Source organism: Lycium barbarum, chromosome 12, assembly GCF_019175385.1.
Source record: "Lycium barbarum isolate Lr01 chromosome 12, ASM1917538v2, whole genome shotgun sequence".
In the NCBI taxonomy this organism is placed as follows: Eukaryota; Viridiplantae; Streptophyta; class Magnoliopsida; order Solanales; family Solanaceae; genus Lycium; species Lycium barbarum.
The window spans coordinates 58704048-58727188 of record NC_083348.1 but is presented as its reverse complement, the minus strand read 5'-3'; the positions used below and the strand labels follow the sequence as shown (position 1 = coordinate 58727188).

The 23141-nt window shown below is 35.1% G+C and overlaps 2 protein-coding genes across 2 annotated transcripts; both read right to left on the bottom strand.

Moving 5' to 3' along the window:
• Positions 1 to 11085: 11085 nt before the first annotated feature.
• On the bottom strand, positions 11086 to 12534 carry LOC132624284 (uncharacterized). The gene has a single exon (XM_060339088.1). It carries the CDS (start codon positions 12532 to 12534, stop codon positions 11086 to 11088), a length of 1449 nt encoding a protein of 482 aa, XP_060195071.1.
• An 8332-nt stretch (positions 12535 to 20866) lies between these two features.
• Positions 20867 to 22282, bottom strand: LOC132623983 (uncharacterized). The gene has a single exon (XM_060338798.1). The coding sequence runs from the start codon at positions 21853 to 21855 to the stop codon at positions 20932 to 20934; it is 924 nt and encodes a 307-aa protein (XP_060194781.1). The 5' UTR covers positions 21856 to 22282; the 3' UTR covers positions 20867 to 20931.
• Positions 22283 to 23141: the final 859 nt, after the last annotated feature.

The window sequence follows — 23141 nt, the reverse complement described above, 5'->3', positions numbered from 1 at the left end:
TTTTTAAATTGAAAGAGAGTAAGAGACCTCATTTCCTCTTTTAATCAATATATACCCATTATCTATATATCCGAAGAAAGTCAACAACGCACTCCCTTACATTGTATTTAGGCAGTTTATAGCATAGGGACAAAAATAGTTTAGTTAATCGATCGGGACCATTATTCCAAAATAGCGGCTCTGGTCAATTTATAACCTGTTTGAACAAGTCTCTAAAAATAATTTATTTTAAAAAATATTTTTTAAAAAAATATTTTTAGTTAAAAGAAGTTTGTGCTTAATCAATTAATTTAAAAAGTACTTTTAAGCAGCAATTAGTGTTTGGTCAAGCTTTTAAAAAGTTTTTATGTGTATTTTTCTCAAAAGTACTTTTCAAAAAAATATTTTTGGATAAAAGCTATTTTTTTAGCTTCTGAAAAACTGCTTTTGTTACTCCCCAAAAATACTTATTTTCTCTCATAAACTTGACTAAACACCTTACTTTTTTTAAAATAAGTACTTCTTGAAAAAATAAGTACTTTTGGAGGAAAAATAAGTTTGGCCAAACAAGTTATTAGTTCCTGAAACACAACTGATAGAAGATAATTTAGTTTTGAGTTCTCATCCAATAGACCTGTTGTCAGAATTTTAATAATAGTGTAATTAATTCGACCTTCGAGGTCACAATGTAAACTTGATTTTCCTAGCTAGTTGCAAGTTATTCTGGTCATACACAAAATACTAAGATAACTCCGTAATATAGTCCTACTCGAACTACTCTGCAATATTATGAAATGGAATGTTATGTGATCAAGAATTTCATATTTTAGATCATGAATCGAACTCAATTGTCCTATGAACACTATTGTTCGGCCTTCTGTACTCTTCGTTAAGTCGTTAACTACGTGGAATTTTGTATGGATGACTTCTTTGAGATCACTATTTAAATTTCAACCCAATGAGTCCAATGAACTAAATATGTCTGCAAAAAAGCAACAATGATCCATATAATTTAAGGATGAAATTTAGCCCACTAAGTTAAGCACGACTAAATTTAAAGAGTCATCTCAAAAAACACCATAAGTTACCAATAATTCATTCACTTATGTGTTAAGAGGACAAATTTGAAAGCAAAAAAAAAAAAAACACTTAGCAGCCGTTTAGACATGTAATTTTGATATCTTAAGTTGTATTTTCTCTTATAGACATAAAAACCTCACAAGTTGTGAAAATTATCAAAACATTTCCAATTCTTATACAATCTTACCAAATGAGCAAGTCATAGGTCATAACAAAATTAATACGCTACTAGAAGGCTTTTCTAAAAAATGCAACATCAATTGATCAAATTTTAGTTCAATAAAAATGAAAATTTAGCATGAATAGTAATGTAAGTACTCTTTAATAATTCTCCCCCATGGTAGACATAAATAAAGGTTGATGGGAAGTTAATGAGGTTAGTAAATGGTTGGTGGGAAGTTAATGAGGTTAGTAAATGGTTGGTGGGAGTAATTGTTAAAAATATTTTACCAACTTATGAGTCTTTTTTTTACAAAATATAAACTTATGGATCAACTTTTATATTTAAAATTTTTGAAACCATAGTTTGAAAACCCAAATCATGTCGTTTTGGATAATTTGGGGTTTCAAACCATGATTTGAAACCATGAGATGAAATGCAGTTTTTAAACCGCATGTCTAAACGCCTACTTAGAAAGTTGAGCTCAACATTCCTTGCTCTTTCTATCATACTTGGGCCTCATAACCCATTCATCTTATTAGGCCTACGGCCCGTTGAACTGGCCAGCAAGTCACTTTCTACAATATTTTGCGCAGATTGTCCTTCAAAGGCACTGGTCTTTAATTTTTGGCCCTCAAATTGCTGGTCTTTAATATTTTTTTCCTTCGCTTAAAAAGGTGGCCGAAAATACCTCGAGGTTTTGGGTTCGAACCCCCGCTTAGTAAAATATATATATTAGCAAGGCAAGGCTTTGCAAAAAGTCTGTCTTATGCAACAGAGTCTGCCTTAAGGCATAACTAAAGATTGCCTTATCTGGCAGACGTTATCTTAAAGCATAACTAAAAGTCTGCCACATAAAGCAAACTTTAGTTATGTCTTAAGGCAAACTCTGTCGCATTAGGCAGACTTTTTGCAAAGCCTTGTCTTGCTAATTTTTTTTTTTACTGTGCGGGGGTTCGAACCCAGAACCTAGGGGTATTTTAAGCGAAGGGAAAAAATTAAATACCACCCCCAAAGAAGGGCAATCGTGCAAATTTCCCCAGTTTCTATCGATTTCCCCTGCTTTCTTAAGATTCATTGGGCTCTAAGCATAATGATAGATATAACTCAGTAGGCACTTCAAGGGAAACTTACAGGAATAACTACCTTTTAAGTGTCGTTAACAATTAATAGCTACCTTTTATCAATGTACAATTCGTAGCTACTTTATGATAAATTCGTTATATTTGAGTGTATTTGAATACCCTGTTCAGTTTTATCCAACCCTATCTGATGTCACGTGTATTAGATTGTATTTGAATACATGCAACCTTAATTTCTTTGAATACATGTGTATTAAAAATGATTGTATTCCAGTGCATTTAAATACACGACGGAGCTGCGTATTTTATTGTATTTATATATTGATATATCCTTTTGTTTTGTCTGTATTTGAATGTATTTCAAGAAATTTTAGATGCAAAATTTTAAACACAATGTATTTACTCGAAAACATTATATATAATATATATGTATATAGATCATTCAAATAACACATATAGTCAAATACATCTAGTTTTGATTTGAGAAAAAATATGTATATAGAGAAAACAATAACAAATACAGTCAGATCTAATATACAACATATGTATGTAGAGAGAAAAAAAACGAATACATTCAAATATACTCAGATCTAAGATACAACAAGGAGAAGAAGCCATGGATTCCGGTATCCATCCAGATATGAGAAGTTTTTCTCTCCGAAGCTTCTTCTAGTTTCCTCAACCTTTCTTTAAGTTCCTCAATTTTTTCTCTGGGTTTTGGACTAAAGAACACGCAATTGAAAAGAGAGAGGGAACGAAAATTGTCGCGGTGGCGTCGGTAGTGGAGAGGTGGTGGTTAGAAGCAGATCTGAGAAGAAAGAGGGTAGGGAGAGAGAAGTTAGGAGAAGAGATAGGCAGATCTGCAGATTGCCGCCGAGATAGGCAGATTGCCGCAAAGAAGGGTGGTTGTCGCGGTGGCGCCAATAGTGATGGGGTGGTGGTTAGAAGCAGATCTGAGAAGAGAGGGAGAAGACGAAGAGAGAAGTGAGGGAGAAGAGATAGAGAGGTGACTGGAGAGAGAGACAGGGGTGAGGGAGAAGAGAGAAAGGTGAGGGAAAAATACAAGCCATAACCCTAACGTATTTGGTATAGCCACGAATGGTAATTTATAAAATCATTGTGGCTACTAAATATAAATAAATTAAAAGATAGTTATTATCAATAATTACCTCTTAGAGGTAGTTATGCCAAGTAATTTTCCCACTTTTAATGCCACCGTTTAAGTTTGATTCCGACAATAAAAGTTCTGCAAAAAATAATGGCAGCCATCATTAGGTAGTGGAGTCCTGGTAAATCGCCAGAATTTCAAATTGATGAGCAAAATATACCTTGTCACAAAAATCACCAAGATATCTTTATTTTTTTAGGGATCGCCGAAATTTTTGCCACAACTCCTAACGGATTGCAAATAATGGACGACTTGCCTCATTACAAAACCTAATAGATCACCAAGTTTTATGACTAATTCCTCATTGTTCGCCACAATTGGCCACAAAATCCTGATTAGTAATCATAATTTCCTCCGTAAAAATTTAACCATCACGTTTTTAATTTAAAATTTCTCTAAGTCAATTTCATATTAAATTTGACATACAACCTTCTAATACCTATCCCAACAATTTTCAAAGATTAAATTATTTAAAAAATAATAGATCCAGTTTGTCTTCGTCAATATTTTCAAACTCAATGAAATACAATAATGGTGCTCTTCGATTTTCTCCAACCAAATCAATTCTAATTATTGAGGATTGATAATATAAGCTCAATAGAATATTACCAATCCAATTACAACCATAAATAAGTAACAGGCCATTAACTTTCCACAACACATTGAAGGAGGAGAAGAAGATGAATAAGGAGGAAAGACGTGGAGAGAAGAAAAAAGAAGGAAGATAAATTCTGGCGGAATGCTATTTTTTGGACAAATTTTCTTAACATGGTAAAAAAAAAATTATCTACAGTAGAAGCCATTAGGCCTCTTGATTTTGGTATCATCATTTAAGTCATACCTACGGTGCGTAAAAATTAGCAAGTTTCCCACTTCAGAACAACTCAAAATGTCTAAAGTTTTATATGGTTGATATCAGGCACATACGACTGAAATTAAGTCATTTTCCTTGAACATCAGGGACATATGGCTCAAGTTCAATATGCTTGTCTCCACTTCAGCCATTTGTGGTTGAATTCAATAACTTTTTTCATAAAATGCAATCATTTTTCTTTAACGTCAGGCCATGTTTTGGGTTGATTTAGTCCAACAACTGAGCAGATGATGGCGTGAGGCTCGGTTTACTTCTCGTTACGTACTTAGAGACGCACATATACAAAAAAAACCAGTTGGGCTTCAGTTGCCATAAAAATAATCAGACAGTGTATGTGACACATGGTGAATCTCGGAAATTGACCAGCGGATTATGGTAGTGAGCCACATTGGTGATGGGCGACATCGAACTTAGTTCGTGGGGGAGATTGGGTTAGGTTAGAAAAATGGAAGAATCGCACTGAGTTTCCATGGTGAAAACACTATATGCGTATGAGAAAATTAGAGATAGAGAGAGAAAGTGAAATATCTGATGTTGTTTTATTAAAATGAATTGTCCTCCTCTTCTACAATTACAAAGTATATATATGTACAATCAGATGGGTATATTTGCAAACACAAGGCTAAATTTAAAACTAACTAGAATTACAAATAGGGATGGATCCGATTCAAGGTTGTGGCATTGGGCTTGTGCAGTTGGGCCTAGTATCCTGGTTAACACCCCCTTCAAGCTTGGGGGTGATAACACTCCAAGTTTGCCAAGGAGAACATGATGAATAGTACCAGGAAGAGACTTGGTCATGATAACTGCAAGCTGGTCAGAACTGGAAACAAACTGGAGAGATATTAAACCATACTGTAGGCAATCCCTCACAAAGTGGCAATCAATTTCTATATGCTTCGTGCGTTCATGAAACACAGGGTTCTTAGAAATATGTAAAGCAGCTTGGTTATCACACAACAAGGGAACCGGGCTAGAAATATGCAGACCAAAATCAGCAAGTAACCTAACCAACCATGATATTTCTGCAACTGCCTTCCTTAGAGCCCTGCACTCCGCTTCAGCAGAAGAAAGGAAAACAGTAGGATGCTTTTTTCTCTTCCATGACACAGGACAACCTCCAATGGTGAAAAAATAAACCAGAAACAGACCTTCGAGATTGAGAGCAAGAAGCCCAATCTGAGTCTGAATAAGTAAGAAGAGACAAATCTGGAGAGTTAGACAACAAAATACCTAGGCCAGGGGAATTTGACAAGTATCTAAGAACATGTATGGTTGCAAGCATATGAGGAACTTGGGGGGTCTGTAAAAATTGACTCAAATGCTGAGCGGAAAAAGCAATATCAGGCCTTGTGTGCTGCAGAAAATTGAGTTTACCAACAATCCTTCTATAAGTGCTAGGATCAGTAGGAGGAGCACCCATATCAGAACACAATTTAATTGAGTGGTTAAGAGGAGTAACCACTGGTATGTAATTTTGACAATGAAATTCATCAAAAAAATCAGTAGTGAATTTTTGTTGAGACACCAGAAAACCCTGTGCAGTTGAAGTCACCTCTAAACCAAGAAAGTAGTGGACAGTTCCTAAGTCCTTGATTTTGAACTGAGCATCCAAAAAAGCCTTAACAGAGTCCAGTTCATCCAAATCATCCCCAGCAAGGAGGATGTCATCAACATAGACAGCAAGAACGGTGATGGAGGAAGGAGAAACTTTGGTAAACAATGAGTACTCATTCTTGCTAGACAAATAACCTCTAGATAGTAGAGCCTCTGACAACTTGGAAAACCATTGTCTTGAAGCTTGTTTCAGACCATAAAGTGACTTCTTTAGTTTACAAACCAGGGGAGGTGAAGAAGGGACTGAAGGAACTTGTAAGCCTTGAGGTATTTTCATGTAAACCTCTTCATGGAGGTCACCATGAAGAAAGGCATTATTTACATCAAGTTGGTAGACTGTCCAGTGTTTCTTAGCAGCAAGAGAAAGTAAACACTTGATGGTAGTAAACTTGACAACAGGAGAGAATGTTTCAATATAGTCTATACCCTCCTTTTGAATATCACCTCTAGCAACTAGTCTAGCTTTATACCTCTCTATTGAACCATCAGACTTTTGCTTAATTTTGTAAACCCATTTAGAAGGAATAGGCTTCTTGTTAGGAGGAAGAGGAACAATGTCCCAAGTCTGATTAGCCTCAAGGGCTTGAAATTCCTTCAACATGGCTTCTTGTCAAGCAAGGTTAGAAGCTTTTTGTTGATAAAACTGTGGTTCTTGTAAATGCAACTCAAGAGTGGACACTTTAGAAACATCAGACACAGGGGCAGTAGAACAAATATAGTCACTAAAGTGAGAAGGAAAGTGTTTGGTCCTAGAAGACTATCGAGTGGGAAGGGAGGCAGGATTAGTGGGAGCATGTGAAGGAGGAGGAGGTGAGTTAGGAAGACGTGGAGAGGTAGTTGAAGTTTGTGAAGAAGTAGGTAAAGGTTGTGGAAGGGAAGGGGGAGAAACAGATGTGGGAATGGATGTAGAATTTGGAGGATCAGTGTCAACAAAAGGCTGAGACAAATCAAAGAATATGGATGAAGAAGGAAAGGAATAAGGAAAAACATGCTCATGGAAAACAACATCTCTTGAGTAAAGAATAGAGTGGTTTGTAAGGTTTAGAAGTTCGTACCCTTTCTTGACAAAAGGATAGCCAAGCAAAATGCAAGAAACAGCTCTAGACCGAAATTTCTCTCTCCCAAATTTGGGAGAAATGGCAAAACACAAACAGCCAATAGATCTAAGATGGGAATAAGAAGGAGGAGACTGATGGAGTTTCTCATAGGGGGAAACATTGAGAAGAACTGGGGAAGGGAACCTGTTTATTAGATATGTGGCAGTAAGGACGCATTCCCCCCAATATTTAGAAGGCACATTGGATTGGAAAAGTAAGGCCCTTGATGATTCTAGCAGATGTTTATGCTTTCTCTCAACCACTCCATTTTGTTGTGGAGTGTGTGGAATTGTTGTTTGGTGTAAGATACCTTGGGAATTAAAAAAAATTACATTCGGAACTAACCCCTAATTCAAAAGCATTGTCAAATCTGAATGTGTGAACAGAAGAGTAAAAATGAGTCTTAACCATTTGGGTAAAAGCTTTGAGAACAGACAAGGCATTGCTTTTGCAAGATAATAGATGAGTCCAAGTGACTCTAGTAAAATCATCTACCAAAGTAAGAAAACATTTGAAACCATTATATGTGGGTGTGTTATAGGGACCCCAAATGTCAATGTGAACCAACTGAAATGGGGTAGTTGAATGAATTGTGCTATCAGGAAAGGGAAGCCTTTGTTGTCTTGCCATGGGGCATATAGGGCAAATAAAAGACTGTTTTCAAGAAAATTTATTAGGGATGGAAGAAATAGATTGCATCCTATGAAAAGGTAAATGCCCTAATTGTTGGTGCCAAAACAGATCTGTTTTATGAACACTTGAGGGAGAATTACACAATGGAATGGGATTATTTACAGTGAAAGAGGTGTTACAAGTGTTTACTGAAAATTCATAAGACACATTACATTTGCTATGATAAAAAATGGATGCATTATGTTATATCCCGCATTTTGTACATTTGAATGTTTCAAGATAACTACGATAAGTTGAAGACAAGGCTATATTCCGGCTTTGACTTAGTGCACAAGATTGCTTGTAAGTATTATTAGTATGGAAAAATTAAGTAAGGCTAGGGGCAAAAAGGGAATTTCACAAGATGGTTTATGGTAATATTGAAGGAAGCCAAGGGCAAATTTGAAATTTAGAAAAAAATGTTTTTTCATGAATTGCAAGACAAAAAAAAAAAAAACAAAGTGGGCTTGGAAATTTAAGGGGCCATTTGGCCGTCCACCTTGATGGGCCAAGGCCCATGTTGGAGTTTAATATATGTAGAAAAAGATGACCAATTTATCTTCTAACATAGAGAAAGTTCAAGAAACTTTGAGAGAAAACAAAGGGATAGCCTATTCGGCCAAGAGACCAAAAATTGAAGACCAAGAATTTTGATCCAAAAAAATATCTTCTTCTAGAATTTATACTAAGTTGAAGGTCCTCTTTAACGTGCCATAATTGTTGAAGCAAGAATCCCTCTTATTGTTGCAAGATCAAAAATTCTAGTCAAATGAAAAGTTGAGGAGAAAGGTAAGAATTCAAATTCTTTTATATGTTATGCAAGGTTTATATATGTTGTAGTATGTAGAGATGAATGAAAATCATGAAAATATGGATACATAGTTGTGGCCGTGTATGTGTTTTATTGTATAGGGATGATGAACTAATTTTATCTAGTACTTTGATTGGTGTTGTAATGGAATTTATGATGAAAAATGAAAGCCTAATGATTCTAGCGAAGTTGTGAGGGTTGGAGAGTTGTTTTAGAAGTCAATGTGAATTGAATATAGTCTTCTTGTAATTACGGAAAACAACGTTGTTAGTGTGTGAATTGTTGGTGAAGCTCATGAAATTGAAGAAAGAAAATGTGTTGTTATTGTTCTTATTCCATTTGGAAGATTTCGGGTGGCATAGCATATGGGTTGGATTATTTGAATCTTGTACGGATTGCTTGAAATATTCTTGAATATTGTTTGAATGGTTTCGGAGTAGTACTTGAATGTGTGAGTAAATATGAATTGAACATAAGTGAAATGTCGTTGAAGTTTGTAGAAAGAATGTTGTTAACGTTGGAACGCGTTTTGAATTGATTGTCGATATCGTTAGAATTATTGTTGGTATTGTTGTCAATAATTTGGCCGAGTTAAATTCTCGGATTTGTTGTTGTATGTTTGGCCGAGTTGAATTCTCGGGGATGTTGGATTTACAGGGGAAATGCTGACGAAATTTCTGTAGATTAAGTGTTGGTTTAGAATTGGATTCTAAGTGTTTATGGCTAATGTTTGGTATATATGAATATTGTTGTAGATCTTGCGAAGCGAAAGACTTAAGTTCGGATTAGCGTAGAAAGCGGGCAAGGTATGTAAGGCTTACCTTTCCTTCTTTTGGCATGATCTTTATGAAACGAATAAATGACGTATATGTATGATTTCAAAGAAATTCCCATTCTTAGAGCTATTAGGATGGCTATTATCCTTGATTTCCATAAGTCGTTTCATACGATTTTGATGTGTGTCCATGATGTCCAAAGATCTATTTGATATGTTTCCGAATTGGCATTCGAAAGATAAGTGATATGATTAATGCCTTGATTTTCAAATGATAGCATGTCTGACTATTCCGTTAAGTTTTGGTATATTTTGATATGTACATAAGGTTCCAAAAGCTATATTTGATTCGATCCATCACGATATCCGAAAGATACTTCATATGATTGTTGCTCTGATTTGCCAAAAATGGCTTCTGAAACGTTCGTAGGAGGTTCTGTACTTCAAACGCTCATAACTTTCTTATACTAACTCGGAATGACCCGAAACTTGTTTCTGAGCCTTCTGATGTCGGTAAGTATACTGGTCTATTGAGTCTTGATTTATGTGCATATGATTTCGCATTATTCTGTTCGTGCAAGCCTTAGTTTGTATTTCACTGAGCCCGGGCCAGGACATGTTCTCGTGCGTACTCCACTGCATTATTCACCGAGTCCCTCTCACTTGCGGGCCGGGACACGTTATATGTATATGTGTATGATGATATGATGATACGGGGATGGCGTCCAGGATAGCATATGATGACTTTATCCACCGAGACCCGCAATAGAGGGCCGGGACACGTTATGTATATATGGTATATGATTCTGCCATGCATGATTCTATCCACCGAGTCCCTTAATAAAGGGTCGGACACGTTATATGTATACATGATACATGATGTTGACATACATGATTTCATCCACTGAGTCCCTCATAAAAGGGTCGGGACACGTTATATGTACATATGGTATATGATGTTGATATGCATGACCTTATTCACCGAGTCCCTCACTAAAGGGCCGGGACACGTTATATATATGTATATATATATATAATATATATGTATATGTGTATGATTCATGATTTGAAATATACTACTTCATTACATAAAGGAAACGTATTGATGATCTCACACAGTCATACTGATTCTGGAGAGTTTCTATTTTTGGCTATGATCCCCTGTACTGTACTTCATGCCTTACATACTCAGTACATTTTCCGTACTGACCCCCTCTTCTTCGGGGGCTGCGTTTCATGCCCGCAGGTACAGACGTTCACTTGAGTGACCCGACACCTTAGGCCATCTATTCTGCTGCTCTGGAGTGCTCCCTTGTTCTGAAGCCTACATTTTGGTACAGACTCTTCTGTTGTCTATATGTATGTATATGTTCAGGGGTACGGCGGGGCCCTGTCCCGTCATATGATTCTGTTATCTTTGTTAGAGGCTTGTAGACATATATGTGGGTCATGGGTCGCTGTTGTTCGGTTATGTCTGTGATTTGTGACTAGGCGGTCCTATTTGCTATGACAACCTTAACGTCTTGTATGTATATATATGCTTATGTATATGCTTTGGACGATATGTTCTACGACAGCCTTGGCAGCTCCTACATGATGTGTTTGATACGTGCGACCGCTTAAGATAACATCTGCCCTTAATATCTGTCATAATTAATATATGTTGGATGTGGATAAGTCGTGGATAGGCTGATTTGGTAAGTAAGTGTGTATGGGTGTCCAGCTCGGGCACTAGTCATGGCCTACGGGGTTGGGTCGTGACACATTAGATTAAAGTGAAGAAGATGAGGTGAGGTCCAGAAAATACAACCCATTGTCAGCCTTACCAATTGCCAATGGCCTCTTCAGAGAAGGGCCCTGTATGAAAATATTGGAAGTAGTAAGTAATGCATGACAATGGAGCTGAACAAGTAACTGGTAAATGGAAATCAAATTAAATTGGAAAGAAGGAACAAGCAGGACATTTAATAGGGTGATGTCAGGTCTTAGATGTAAGGAACCTGTAGATACTATTTTAACTTTATACCTATTAGGTAAAATAATTAAGACTAGTTTAGGTAAGGGAAGAATATTTTGGAGAAGGTGTTTGTGAGGGGTCATGTGGTTGGTAGCTCCTGAGTCTAATATCCAAGTGTCAACACTGATTTGAGATAAAGCACAAAATTTAAAATCCACAGAATTAAGAACAGAACTGCAAAACAAACCTGCAAAATGGGCATATCCATGTGGGGCACCAGACATCTCACCATTTGTGGTATTGGGTGTGACATGAGTATGTTGTATGTGTTGGATGAGATCATGATGTTGCTCTAGTGTCAACCCATGAATGGACATACCACCAGAAGATGACTCTTGAAAAGATGATGGAGAAGCAGGATTGTCCACTTGAACACAAGAGGCAGTTTTCCTACGGTTGTTATTGAACTCGAAGTCATCTGGATACCCATGAAGTCTATGACATTTCTCTATAGTGTGCCCTGACCTCTTACAATATCTACACATTAAAGTGGAGCTAGGTGAACTAGATGGGAATTGTACTCTTTGTGGGAATGACTTTTGATTACCAGTTGAACCACTAGGGAATTTGGATTTTTTCTGACCACCAGGTCTGTATCCACCATGAGATGCAGGAGTGGAAGAAGAAGATGCAGAAAAAGAGGCTGAATCTGTTGAAAAACCTATGGGTGGGAAGTTTTCCCTCTGTTTTTCATCATGCTGCAGCATTGAATATGCTTTGCTTACAGATGGTAAAGGAGACATCATCATAATGTGACTTTTAACTGTGGAGTAGGACTCATTCAGTCCAGCTAGAAATTGGAAAAGTTTTAACTCTTCTAAAAATTTTGGTAATGCACCACAGGAACAAACAGGACCTACATATGCAGTACGCATCTCATCCCAGAGACTGCGCATTTTGGTAAAATAAGAAGCTATGTATAGGTTACCCTGAGAAATAGACCCAATCTCTCTTTGAATTTGAATAAACATTGATCCATTCGATTGACCAAATCTATCATTGATATCTGCCCAGATTTCTTCAGTAGTGTCATAACCCAACACACTATGTGCAATATTTCTAGAGAGGGAGTTAGTTATCCAAGCAATTACCATATTGTTGCACCTCTCCCAATAGGGATAGTAAGGTGAATTCTCCTCAGGTTTAGGGCTACGTCCATTAATTATTCCCAAATTATTTTTGGCAGACAGAGATATAAGCATACTTTTTTTTCCATGTTACAAATCCAGAACCATCAAATGGAGGTGTAACTAAATGTGTCCCAGGGCTATCGGATGGATGTACATAGAAGACATGTGAAATTTCTAAGGTGAAAGAGTCAAAACCGTCTGTAGAGGTCACATTATTCGAATTCGTTCCATTCGTATTATCGATAGCCATTGAAAATGACAGAAACCTTGGTCAAACTAGAATCTAGAGATGTATAAAGAGGAGTATAGAGATGTATACCGTCCTTCTTCTAAACTCGAAGAAGTAAAAGCCTTTAACAACGATAACAACACAAACCAGTGAGAAATCAGTACAAGAACACCATAGGAGCACCAAATCGAGCTCGAAAAACCACAAAACAACTTAGAAATCGAAGTTATCACCAAACCAAGTTCGAAACCACAATACAACCTCTTGAAACCACAATACAACCTTGAAATCGAAGTAATCTATACTCGTATCTAATCGCACATGAAAATCCCCAATTCAAAGGAGAAAAATCCCAATTTTTTGCAAAATTAGGGTTTCTGAAAATTTTGCGGAAGCTAAAATTTGTTAACAAGGGTAATATCGATCGAAAGAGGAAAAGGAGACGATTTCGTTGACCCGCTCTGATACCATGTTAGGTTAGAAAAATGGAAGAATCGCACTGAGTTTCCATGGTGAAAACACTATATGCGTATGAGAAAAAAAGAAAAAAAGAAAATAAGTGTAACACCTCGTAGCTTCGGGTGAAGGTTTGACTCATAAGATGATAATAAAATGGAACCAATATGAGGGTTATAGGAAGTGTTTTGAAAACTAATCAAGCCATAAGAAATGTCTTTGGGCAAAGCAAAGTTGGAAGCCACTCTACGGGGCATGTTTGCAAGTGAGTTTGTAGAATGTCTTACTTCCTACGACCATAACCCCTTTATTAATTTGGAATTTGGGAAAACTTCCTGAATGAAAGTTGTACCCTTTGAAATACCTTTCCAACATTATATTATGGGGGTCAAGGGGACATCTGTACAAAAGGTTATGGTCATTTTACTGAAGGAGTACAGAGCAGTCCGTTCACTTGTCATGTTATATGAACTAGTTATACGGCCCATATAATTTTATACGGACCGTATAAGTCGTCCGTACTTCATGACGCTCCAAATCAACGTTTTGTTCAGCCATGATGAAATATGGTCATATTATACGGACCGTATAACTTTATACGGACCGTATAATACGTCCATGTAATTTCCGCCCCACTTTTGTATAAATTCAAGCCTTGAGTTCTTTTATTTCATTATTCACAATTCCAAACCCTAGCAACAATCCAAAACATCAAGGTAAGTCATCCAAACCCTTCCAACTCAATTCTAACATATATTCTAATAATCTAAGCAAGAAATTATTGTTCCTAATCTAGGGTTTTCAAGAAAACCCATCTCAAGGTTCAAGAATCAAGATTTAGGAAATCTTCTCCAAAACTCAAGTCTTTAATTCAAGTTTTGGAGCAATTAAGGTATGTAGAATTTCCATCCACATGTGGGAATCTCTACGTTCTTCCCTATGCTCTGTTTCTTGATATTCATGAAGTTCAAATCCTAGGGCATTAAACCCAACATATTGGTAGCCCGTATTTATGTATTTATGTACATGAATTTTGTATCTATATTCGTTATTGTATTCCTAATCTTCCATTACGGTTATTAGGAACCCTAGCTTAATCCATGAATCATGAATTCTTCCTCATGTGTTCTCATTATGTTTATATGAAACTTTATGATTTTATCTAGCAAGTTACAAGCATGTTTTCAAGTCAATTATGTATATAATTATGAACTATTGTTATTACTCATGAATCAAGAACATGTTTGCAAGACTTTGACAACTTATCTCAAGAAACCATATTACAAGATATTTCATGAAATCATGTTACAAGTTATTTTGTGAAATCATGATTACAAGTTATTTACAAGTTATTTCACGAAAATCATGGGCTTCTTAGCCAACTATATCATGTTCATGTTTTTGGGAATTGCTTAGTTAACCGAGAAGGCTCAGATAGCCTGAAACTACGTTGCCATTGTAGGATAAAGGTTGTCAGCAAGGAGGCAAACCTTCATTAAGCAGTTTGGATCCTTACATGCTTATTATTACTTAAATCTCATATCCCTGGCAAGGTGTGAGTGTTCTGCTGGTAGGACGCAAGTACCAGAATCATGTTGTCGATTATACTATAGCGTTCCCCACGTTACAAGCAGTTTTACATACATGTATTTCCATTGATTTACTGTTTTCAGACTTCACTCACGTTTCATGCTCATGTTCAAGTTGCATTCAGTTTCAGTTCATGTCCTATACCTATGTTGTGTCATGTTCTTCATTTCAGCAGGTTTTACATACTAGTACTATTCACCATGTACTAACGTCCCTTTTGCCCGGGGCCTGCACTTCACAGTGCAGATACCGATTTTCAGGAGCATACATCTGCGCAGTAAGATCACTTTCGTTATCAGGTTATTGGTGAGCCCCACTCCTCTCGGGGTTCAACATAGAGTCTGCATTAGTATTCAGTTTATGGTAGTCCAGGGCCATGTCCTGGTAGTTAGTATTCAAACATGTTTTAGAGGTTTCATAGACAGATGTTAGTTCACAGAGTCAGTTATGCTTTCATGTTTGCAGACTGTTATGTTTGCATGATATTTCATGCTATGAGATAATTTTAAGACTTTATTCCGCAAATTACATTTTCATGATTCATTTAACTTGCATCATATAGATTATATTGTTTTGATGCCCATGTTGACAAGCAAGCCATGAGGTTCGCTCGGACACATGCAAGCAAGGCCCGAGTGCCGTGTTACGCCCAGGCCATGGTTCGGGACGTGACAATAAGAGATAGAGAGTGAAAGTGAAATATCTGATGTTGTTTTATTAAAATGAATTGTCCTCCTCTTTCTACAATTACAAAGTATATATATAGGTACAATCAAATGGGTATATTTGCAAACACAAGGCTGAATTTAAAACTAACTAGAATTACAAATAGGAATGGATCCGGTTCAAGGCTGTGGCATTGGGCCTGTGCAGTTGGGCCTAGTATCCTAGTTAACAGATTGTGGGGAGTGCCGATAAAATCCAACATAGGTAGCTAAAAATATGGGGAAGGTACATATAAAATGTAGGATCGCTTAATGGTGTGAGACCTTTTGAGAAATATCATGCGGGCTTGGACCACCAAAACAAACAATATTGCAACATATTAAGAGTATATTTGGGCTGATTTATCCCAACAAAAACATATACTTCCGCCGTCCTAATTTAAGTGTCTTACTTTCCTTTTTAGTTTGTTCAAAAAAGAATGCATTTTTTTATATTTAGTAAGTTTTGACAAGTTTAGGACTACGAGATCTAAAAGACTACACACATCTTTAATTCAACACTACAAAATTCAAAAGACTTCCTTTATTCCTTAAATTCCGTACAAGTCAAACTAAAACACTTAAACTGAGACCGAGGGAATATAAAAAATCAAAACTTTGTACGAATAGTAATTTAGGAAAAGTTCATGTAAGTTCTGCCAGGCGCGAGTAAAGTTCTTTTGTAAGTGTGAGTATTTGATTTTAGCATTATTTCTTTTTCGATTATGTAAGGAATAAAGGATTTTTGTGGGTCTATTTTGTCTAGCTACAGTCTTATGTGAAAAATCAAAAGTTCCCCAGAAGAAAAGGGAAACATTTTGAGCACGTTACGTACAAGTCTCTTCCTTATAGTTGAGTTTCTTCCATACTCGTTGAATTGAAACTCAGCAACCATACACGTGCGAGGCCGCCATATATCCCTGTGCGACTTTTGAGATGTGCACGGTGTGGTGCACCGTTTTACCCAGATGCCATTTTTTTCCAACCATTATCAGTTACAAAATTCAAAAAACCTTAGGATATGTTGGAAAGCCACGTGGTAATTGGAATTGGTGTAATTACTAGGTTAGTAATTACAAAGCCTAGAAATTACATAGTATTTTAATTATAACGACCTATTTGTTTATCATTATATAATTACAGTGTAATTACAAGTGTACTGTTTAGTTGCACAAGTGTAATTACATAGTTAGTTTAATTTAAAAATAAAATTTAATTATCAAAAATTAAAAATTAATGTTTGAAAAATATGTGCCTTTATAAATGATATTAAATCATGTATTTAACAACACATTATTTCTTGAAAATATATTAATTAATAATCATATATTTGTGACTAATATTGTAAAAACAAATTGATATATATTTTCAAATTAATAATATTTTAATTTTAATTAATTATAAAAATTAAAAGCAGACTTTTTTGTGGGAACATCATGGATTGGGTGTTTGACAAAAAATTAATGTTTATTAATATAATGCTATAACATTATTCAAATGTTTGACAAAAAAAAATCTATCAATCGTAAGTGAAAAATAAACAACATGCAATGTGAAATAACAAGTCAAAAGTACTGACACAAATAAATTAAAATTGAAAATATGACCTAAATTCAAAATTCATTTTTTTAAAACATAATACTCTTATGTCAAATCGCAACATTACATAAGTAAGTTCCTTCGTAACTTAAGTAAATATAATTTAAAAGAAAGGGAAAATATAAGTCTTTAACCTCATTCACAACAAAATTCTACTTTAATAACGACACTTATTATATGTCAAGTTTGTTAATGACTCATTCTTCCCAATACTAAGAGGTGTAGTTTCAAAACTTAGAATAATAACACAATTATGCTAAATGAATAAAATTTTAAAAAAAATACGAGCAATTACATGGAATCATAAGAAGTAAAGGTTAGGAATGAGAAAGAAGGAAATGAAAGATAAATAATTAAAAAGTAAAAATAATAAAGAAGTTAAAATAATAGAAATTAAAAGAAATTAAAATAAAATACAAAAGAAAGAAACTAAAAAGGCACCCTGTAATTACACTCAATCCCCCACCCCCCATCGCGGGAGAATACACTCAATTCCCACCTAACCAAGTAATTATTTGGTCAAACAAACAGGTCAAGCTGTAGCTTTCCAAACAGGCCCTTAATTGCTTCAGATTAATTCTGTGTAATAGCTCTAAAATTAATCCTTGTAATTGCTCTAAAATTAATCCTTGTAATTGCTCTTTTAAATCAAATATGTAACAACTATCTTGAATAGTGTAATAGCTCTTTGATTGTTGTAAATCCCTACCAGTTCTCCTTTGTAGTAATTCCTATCCTTCGCCTACCTAAGCAGCACTATTTGTGAACTAAACACACACCAAAAATATCCTTTCTTCTTCTCCAAAATTGTTCTTCTCAATTTTTATGTTCTTTCTGAGTAATTCGTTTTTTGTAAATTCTAAACTTTCGGTTTGATGTTCGGCCTAAAAATGTATATATTTAGCCATTATTACCTCACATTTTAGTACTTTTAATTATCTTTTGAGTATTAATTATTGTGGTTGTGTTTAATATTATATTTTACTATGTAGGGATGAAGTGGTGTAAAAATGAAGAGATTTGGAGCAAAATTAAATAAAACGCGGAAGAAAAAGAAAAGAAGGAGAAAGGATAGAAAAGAGAGGAGACAAGAGTGGGGAGCATAATTATGACAAAATGATTAGTGCAAAATGTACAAGTGAAATTGAATTGAAAATGAGGAGAACGTACCTGCAGAGAGGCGAAACCACTGAAGCACATTTGAGAGCCTGGAAATTTGCCTTAGTACGCCGGCCTGGGGCGACGCGGGGCGCTAGGCTTATTTTTGACTGTTTTCCTTCTCTGATTTGGATTTGATTTTTTAAACCCCATGTCTTTTGGTATTCTGTAAATACATATTTTACACGGTTTTTACATAATTTTGAGATAACTTGAGACCCTTAGTTCAGAACTTTGGACCTGGAGAGAGCTTGGAGCCGCCGTGGAGGCCGTAGCTATAGGGTTTTACTTTCTCTTCTCTGTAATACTTATTTTAATATTTTTATTCAGATGATTTGTTGTTTTTCTTCCTTGTCTATGTGGAGCTAAACTCTTTAGTTCTAGGGCTTTGGCTCAAACATGAAAATTAACGTTTGATTATCGTTTCTATCTATTAAATTTTCATATTTTTGGGTTGCTTATTTATTCTTGATCTTAATTGTTTAATTACTTGATTACTAATTAGACAATATCTGTGACGTGTGGATTGAACTAGGGATAGGGAATTTGCATGCGTAATAAGAATAAATAGAGTTTGTTCGATTTAATCGTTTCGCTACTGAGGATAGAGATATACCCTTTAGCCCTACTTAGTTGAATACGGAAAACTTAATGCATTCTTGTTACCTCTGACGACCATAGAGATATAGGCGTTATAGTAGCATCTACAGGCTTGTGAGTAGTTCAAGAGAATATCATAAAGTTACAATTAACCCGTCAACTAGTAACCCATAGGTAGAACGATTTGAAGACTCAACTAGATTGTTAGTGGTCATAGCCCTAGATCTATCTCTTCTCCGATAAAAATCTGTTCTTTCTTGGTTGAAGTTCATTATTTATTTTCTTTTATTTTTATTTAGTTCATAACTATAAATTTGGATTTTATTTCTTGTTTAGATAATTAGCATTAGTTTAATTTAGTAAATAGTTAATCATAAGTCTCTGTGGGTACGATATCTGAATTTTAAATCCTATATTACTTGTACGACCGCGTATACTTGCGTGTGCATTTGGGAGTAACACGGTCACTAATGTACGTGTTTGGTAGTGTTGTGGAATTTTGAGAAGCGACCAGGCACAACGATTTGTATTCTCGTCAGATCGAAATTGCTTTCAAAACAGTGGACTTGTACAACACAATATTTTTTTTAATATTGTTATTACTATTTTATTTCTGTTAAGTTTCAATATTTTAATATTTTTCAACATTTGAGTGTACTACGGGAATACTTTATGGCCACTTCTAAAGTAGTAGCATCTATTATAGGTCCAATCTTGTTTTACCCCTACCAGTCTTCACAACGAAGAGCATTATGACGGGGCCTGTTCAAGGAATGTGAAACTCTTCTAAAATGTGTCAATTTATTATTCATGTGAAACTCCTCCCCTTCTCTTTTTCTTGGCAATACTTAAAAGAGTCTCTGATGGTGCAATTACTATTTTTTACATTATCTTTTATCATAGAATTTTTTACTTCTTCACAAACCAGGTAGCTTCAATAAAGAAGGCGATGAACTTCATAAACCAAGCATACTTAAACAGACAATTAATTCTAATTGTACTAACTGCTTGAAGACATTATTGAATTTTGTTACACTCGTGTGTTGGACAGAGCCTGTAGGCTGTAAGATACCAAAAATATATAATTATATGGGACATATACTGAGAATACGCCTGTGTAAAATCTTGAGTGTCAGTACGATCCTGACAAAAGAATAAAAAGAGACAGTTGTGAGTCTTCTGACATTACTCATAGTCCGTTGGACAATATTTGGTAGAAGTTGTAAAAGAAGTATTCGGAGTTGATTACTTCATTTAAGGATTTTGTTTAAATATGAATATCACTTGAAACAAATTTGAAGATTAGTGAGTGAACCACAGAGTGTTGGAAAAAGTCAACAAATATTCTTCAAACAAGTTAATCCGTCCGTTCCATTTTAAGTGTCTTACTTTTCTTTTTAGTCTATCTCAAAAAATGTGCCTCTTTTTATATTTAATAAGTTGAGAATTCAAACATTCTAAGTAGAAGATTTAAAACCACAAGATTCAAAATATTTTTTGTTATTTTATCCATCTTTGATTTAACACCACAAGATTCAAAAGTCTCTCTTTATTTCTTAAATTTCATGTCAAGTCAAACTAAGACACTTAAATTGGGACGGATGGAATATTTAATTTAATTATTTACAACCCTGCAATTTAAAGGAAGAACAACTAAAAAGTAAACCAAGCTTATTCATCATCCTACAAAAATAAAATATATTGAAAGCATAAGCAACTCAACTACTACTATACTTTTTGTCTCAAGTCCTTATCTCCGATAGATAGAATCAGTAAACGAAAAGAAAAGAACCAAGTTCGAATCACATATAGTTATATGCATGTGTAAGGCAACGAAAAGCAGAAAGACAAATAAAAAGCATAATGGGACAGGCCTATCTGCCCTCTTGATAGCAAATGTTACCTGTTTCTTGTCACCCACAACCCCAATGAATTCACAAAAGCATGTGGCATGGAATGAATTATGCTCCATACTTTGGCCCCAGTACTTATCCTTTCTCAACTTTTTTCTTTTTCCTTCTCAAATCTCAATCATGTTAATCTAAGCAAAAAAGTGAGAACAAACAACTTAATCACACCTTTCAAACTTTACTTATTTTGGAAACTAATAAAGCAATGTTATTCTTTAATCAATCACTTCTTCTTGTTCTTTTCCTTGCTACTTGAAAAGAAAGAACTTAATCCAAACAAATTTGCTGGAGGTACATTTAGTACTGGGCTGAACTTAACACCATTGCTGTATGGATTACCAGGAACTTTATTCTTCAATGGAGGCTTTTGACAATTATGACCATTAGATGACATTGATTTTGAAAAGTGTCTCTGAGAATTTGAATGATGCTTGTGACTTAAATTATCCTTTGATAATGTTGACGAATTACGCTTCACACTTGGAGTTGAACCAGTTGAATTGCTTCTTGATAAAAGTGGTAATGGACATAAAGTTCTTGCATAACCGCTTCCACAATTTAAGCTACTACTTCTATTGAATCTCCAAAATGACTTGGAATTCTGCTTTTCATCCGATGATTCAAGAACCGAGGGTCTACTGGAAATAACCTCTCTGCCTCCCGAGATAGGGGTAAGGTCTGTGTATACTTTATCCTCCCGAGATCCCACTTTGTGGGATTTCACTGGATATGTTGTTGTTTTTGTATCTGATGATTCAAGAACACCTGTTTTATTTTGGTTCGCGTCTTCATTTTTCGCCGTTTTGCAACAATGGAGAGTCTTGCTAGTGTTACTATTTTTGCATGAAGCTTGTGGTGGCAGTGGTTGTTCTATTTTTTTGGGTGGTACTGAGGAAATTCTTCTCTTGATTTCTATTGGAAGAATCTTTCCATCAAAGAAAAGTTCATCAGCACAAGAAGATTCAAGATCGAAGCTTTCGCGAAAGACACAAAAATCGAAATCAATGCTAGAGGAAGGTGAAGTGGACCGAATATATTGTTCAACAGGAACAGAGCTAGAGCCTGTCTGTGAAATATCAAAGGAGATACGAGCTGGACTCATTATGCCCAAACTAGACTCATCAGATGAACACAGCTCAATTGCCATTGTAATTTCTCAAGAACTCTGTAGATGAAAATGTTGAATGCAATTAAGATAACAAAATGAATGGAACAGGTACCTGGGTCATAAAGACCAAAATAAAAGATCCCAAATGTCAAAAGAGCTAATTGATCAATAATGTTAAAATTTATGACAAAAAAGCTTAGAGAACAGAAGCTAGATAGGCAGAATATTAACACGAGGACTTAAATAGTAGAGCAGAGGAGTAGTATTGAAGCACAAGGAGTGAAGAGAGAAAATTATGAATAATGAGAGAAAGAAGCGTGAGGAGGAGGCTAATAAGGATTAATGGAGACTTGGAGATGAAGATAATAGATATACTAGAACATACATTTACATGTGGAAAGTGGCAAGTGATAACTACTTGGAATTGGTCGACCAAGTTTTGAAGCAACGTGGGTGGGTGGGTGGAACCTTGGGAAGTGGAATAGAAATACTTTTTGGAGAAGTAAACAATGGAAGACCTTAAATAATTTGAAGGGGAAAAAAAAAAAAGACCTTACAAGTACATACACTAAAACTTCAACTTGCACGATTTTGTAAAATTCCTACTTGGACTTTTTCCAATTAAGCAGTTTTACTTAAGTTTAAACACGCATAATAAACGCCTTTAATCGTTGATCATGTCAATCACCCTTGTAAGGGCATCTTCAACCCATTGCATCATTTTTTGCATCAAAATGGTGCAAATTAACTCCAACCCATTGCACTATTGTTTGCATCAAAAAAGAATGTTTTTTTTATATTCTTCTCTCTCTTTTATATTATATTATTTTCTTTTACTTAAATTTTATTTTTAATTTCATAAAAAAATCCTTTTTTTCTTTTTCTTTTTTACATATCCATCCCATGTAATTCATAATCCTTTGTTATATAATCATTTAATATAAAATTATTTTATACCATAAAATTTTAAATAATATAAATTGTAAGCAAATATTATACGTTATACATATTAATGGATAATTCAAATAAAAGTGAAATCATTGATAAAATATAATTAAATAAATACTATTACATTAAGGTAGAATTTATTTTAATTTCTACATAAATATTCAACTTCCATGAGTAGTACGTTGCTCCCATAAATGCTCTACTAATGCATTACGAAGTGCAAAATGAGCATCTTTGTTCTTAATTTTTTGTGTCGAGCTAAAAATTGTTCAAATCGATAATTTTCATCTACTACCATTTCTACTGTTGGAGTTGGACCTTCCCAAGCATCTTGAATTGGTGCATTAAGATCACGCTCATCCTCGATTATCATGTTG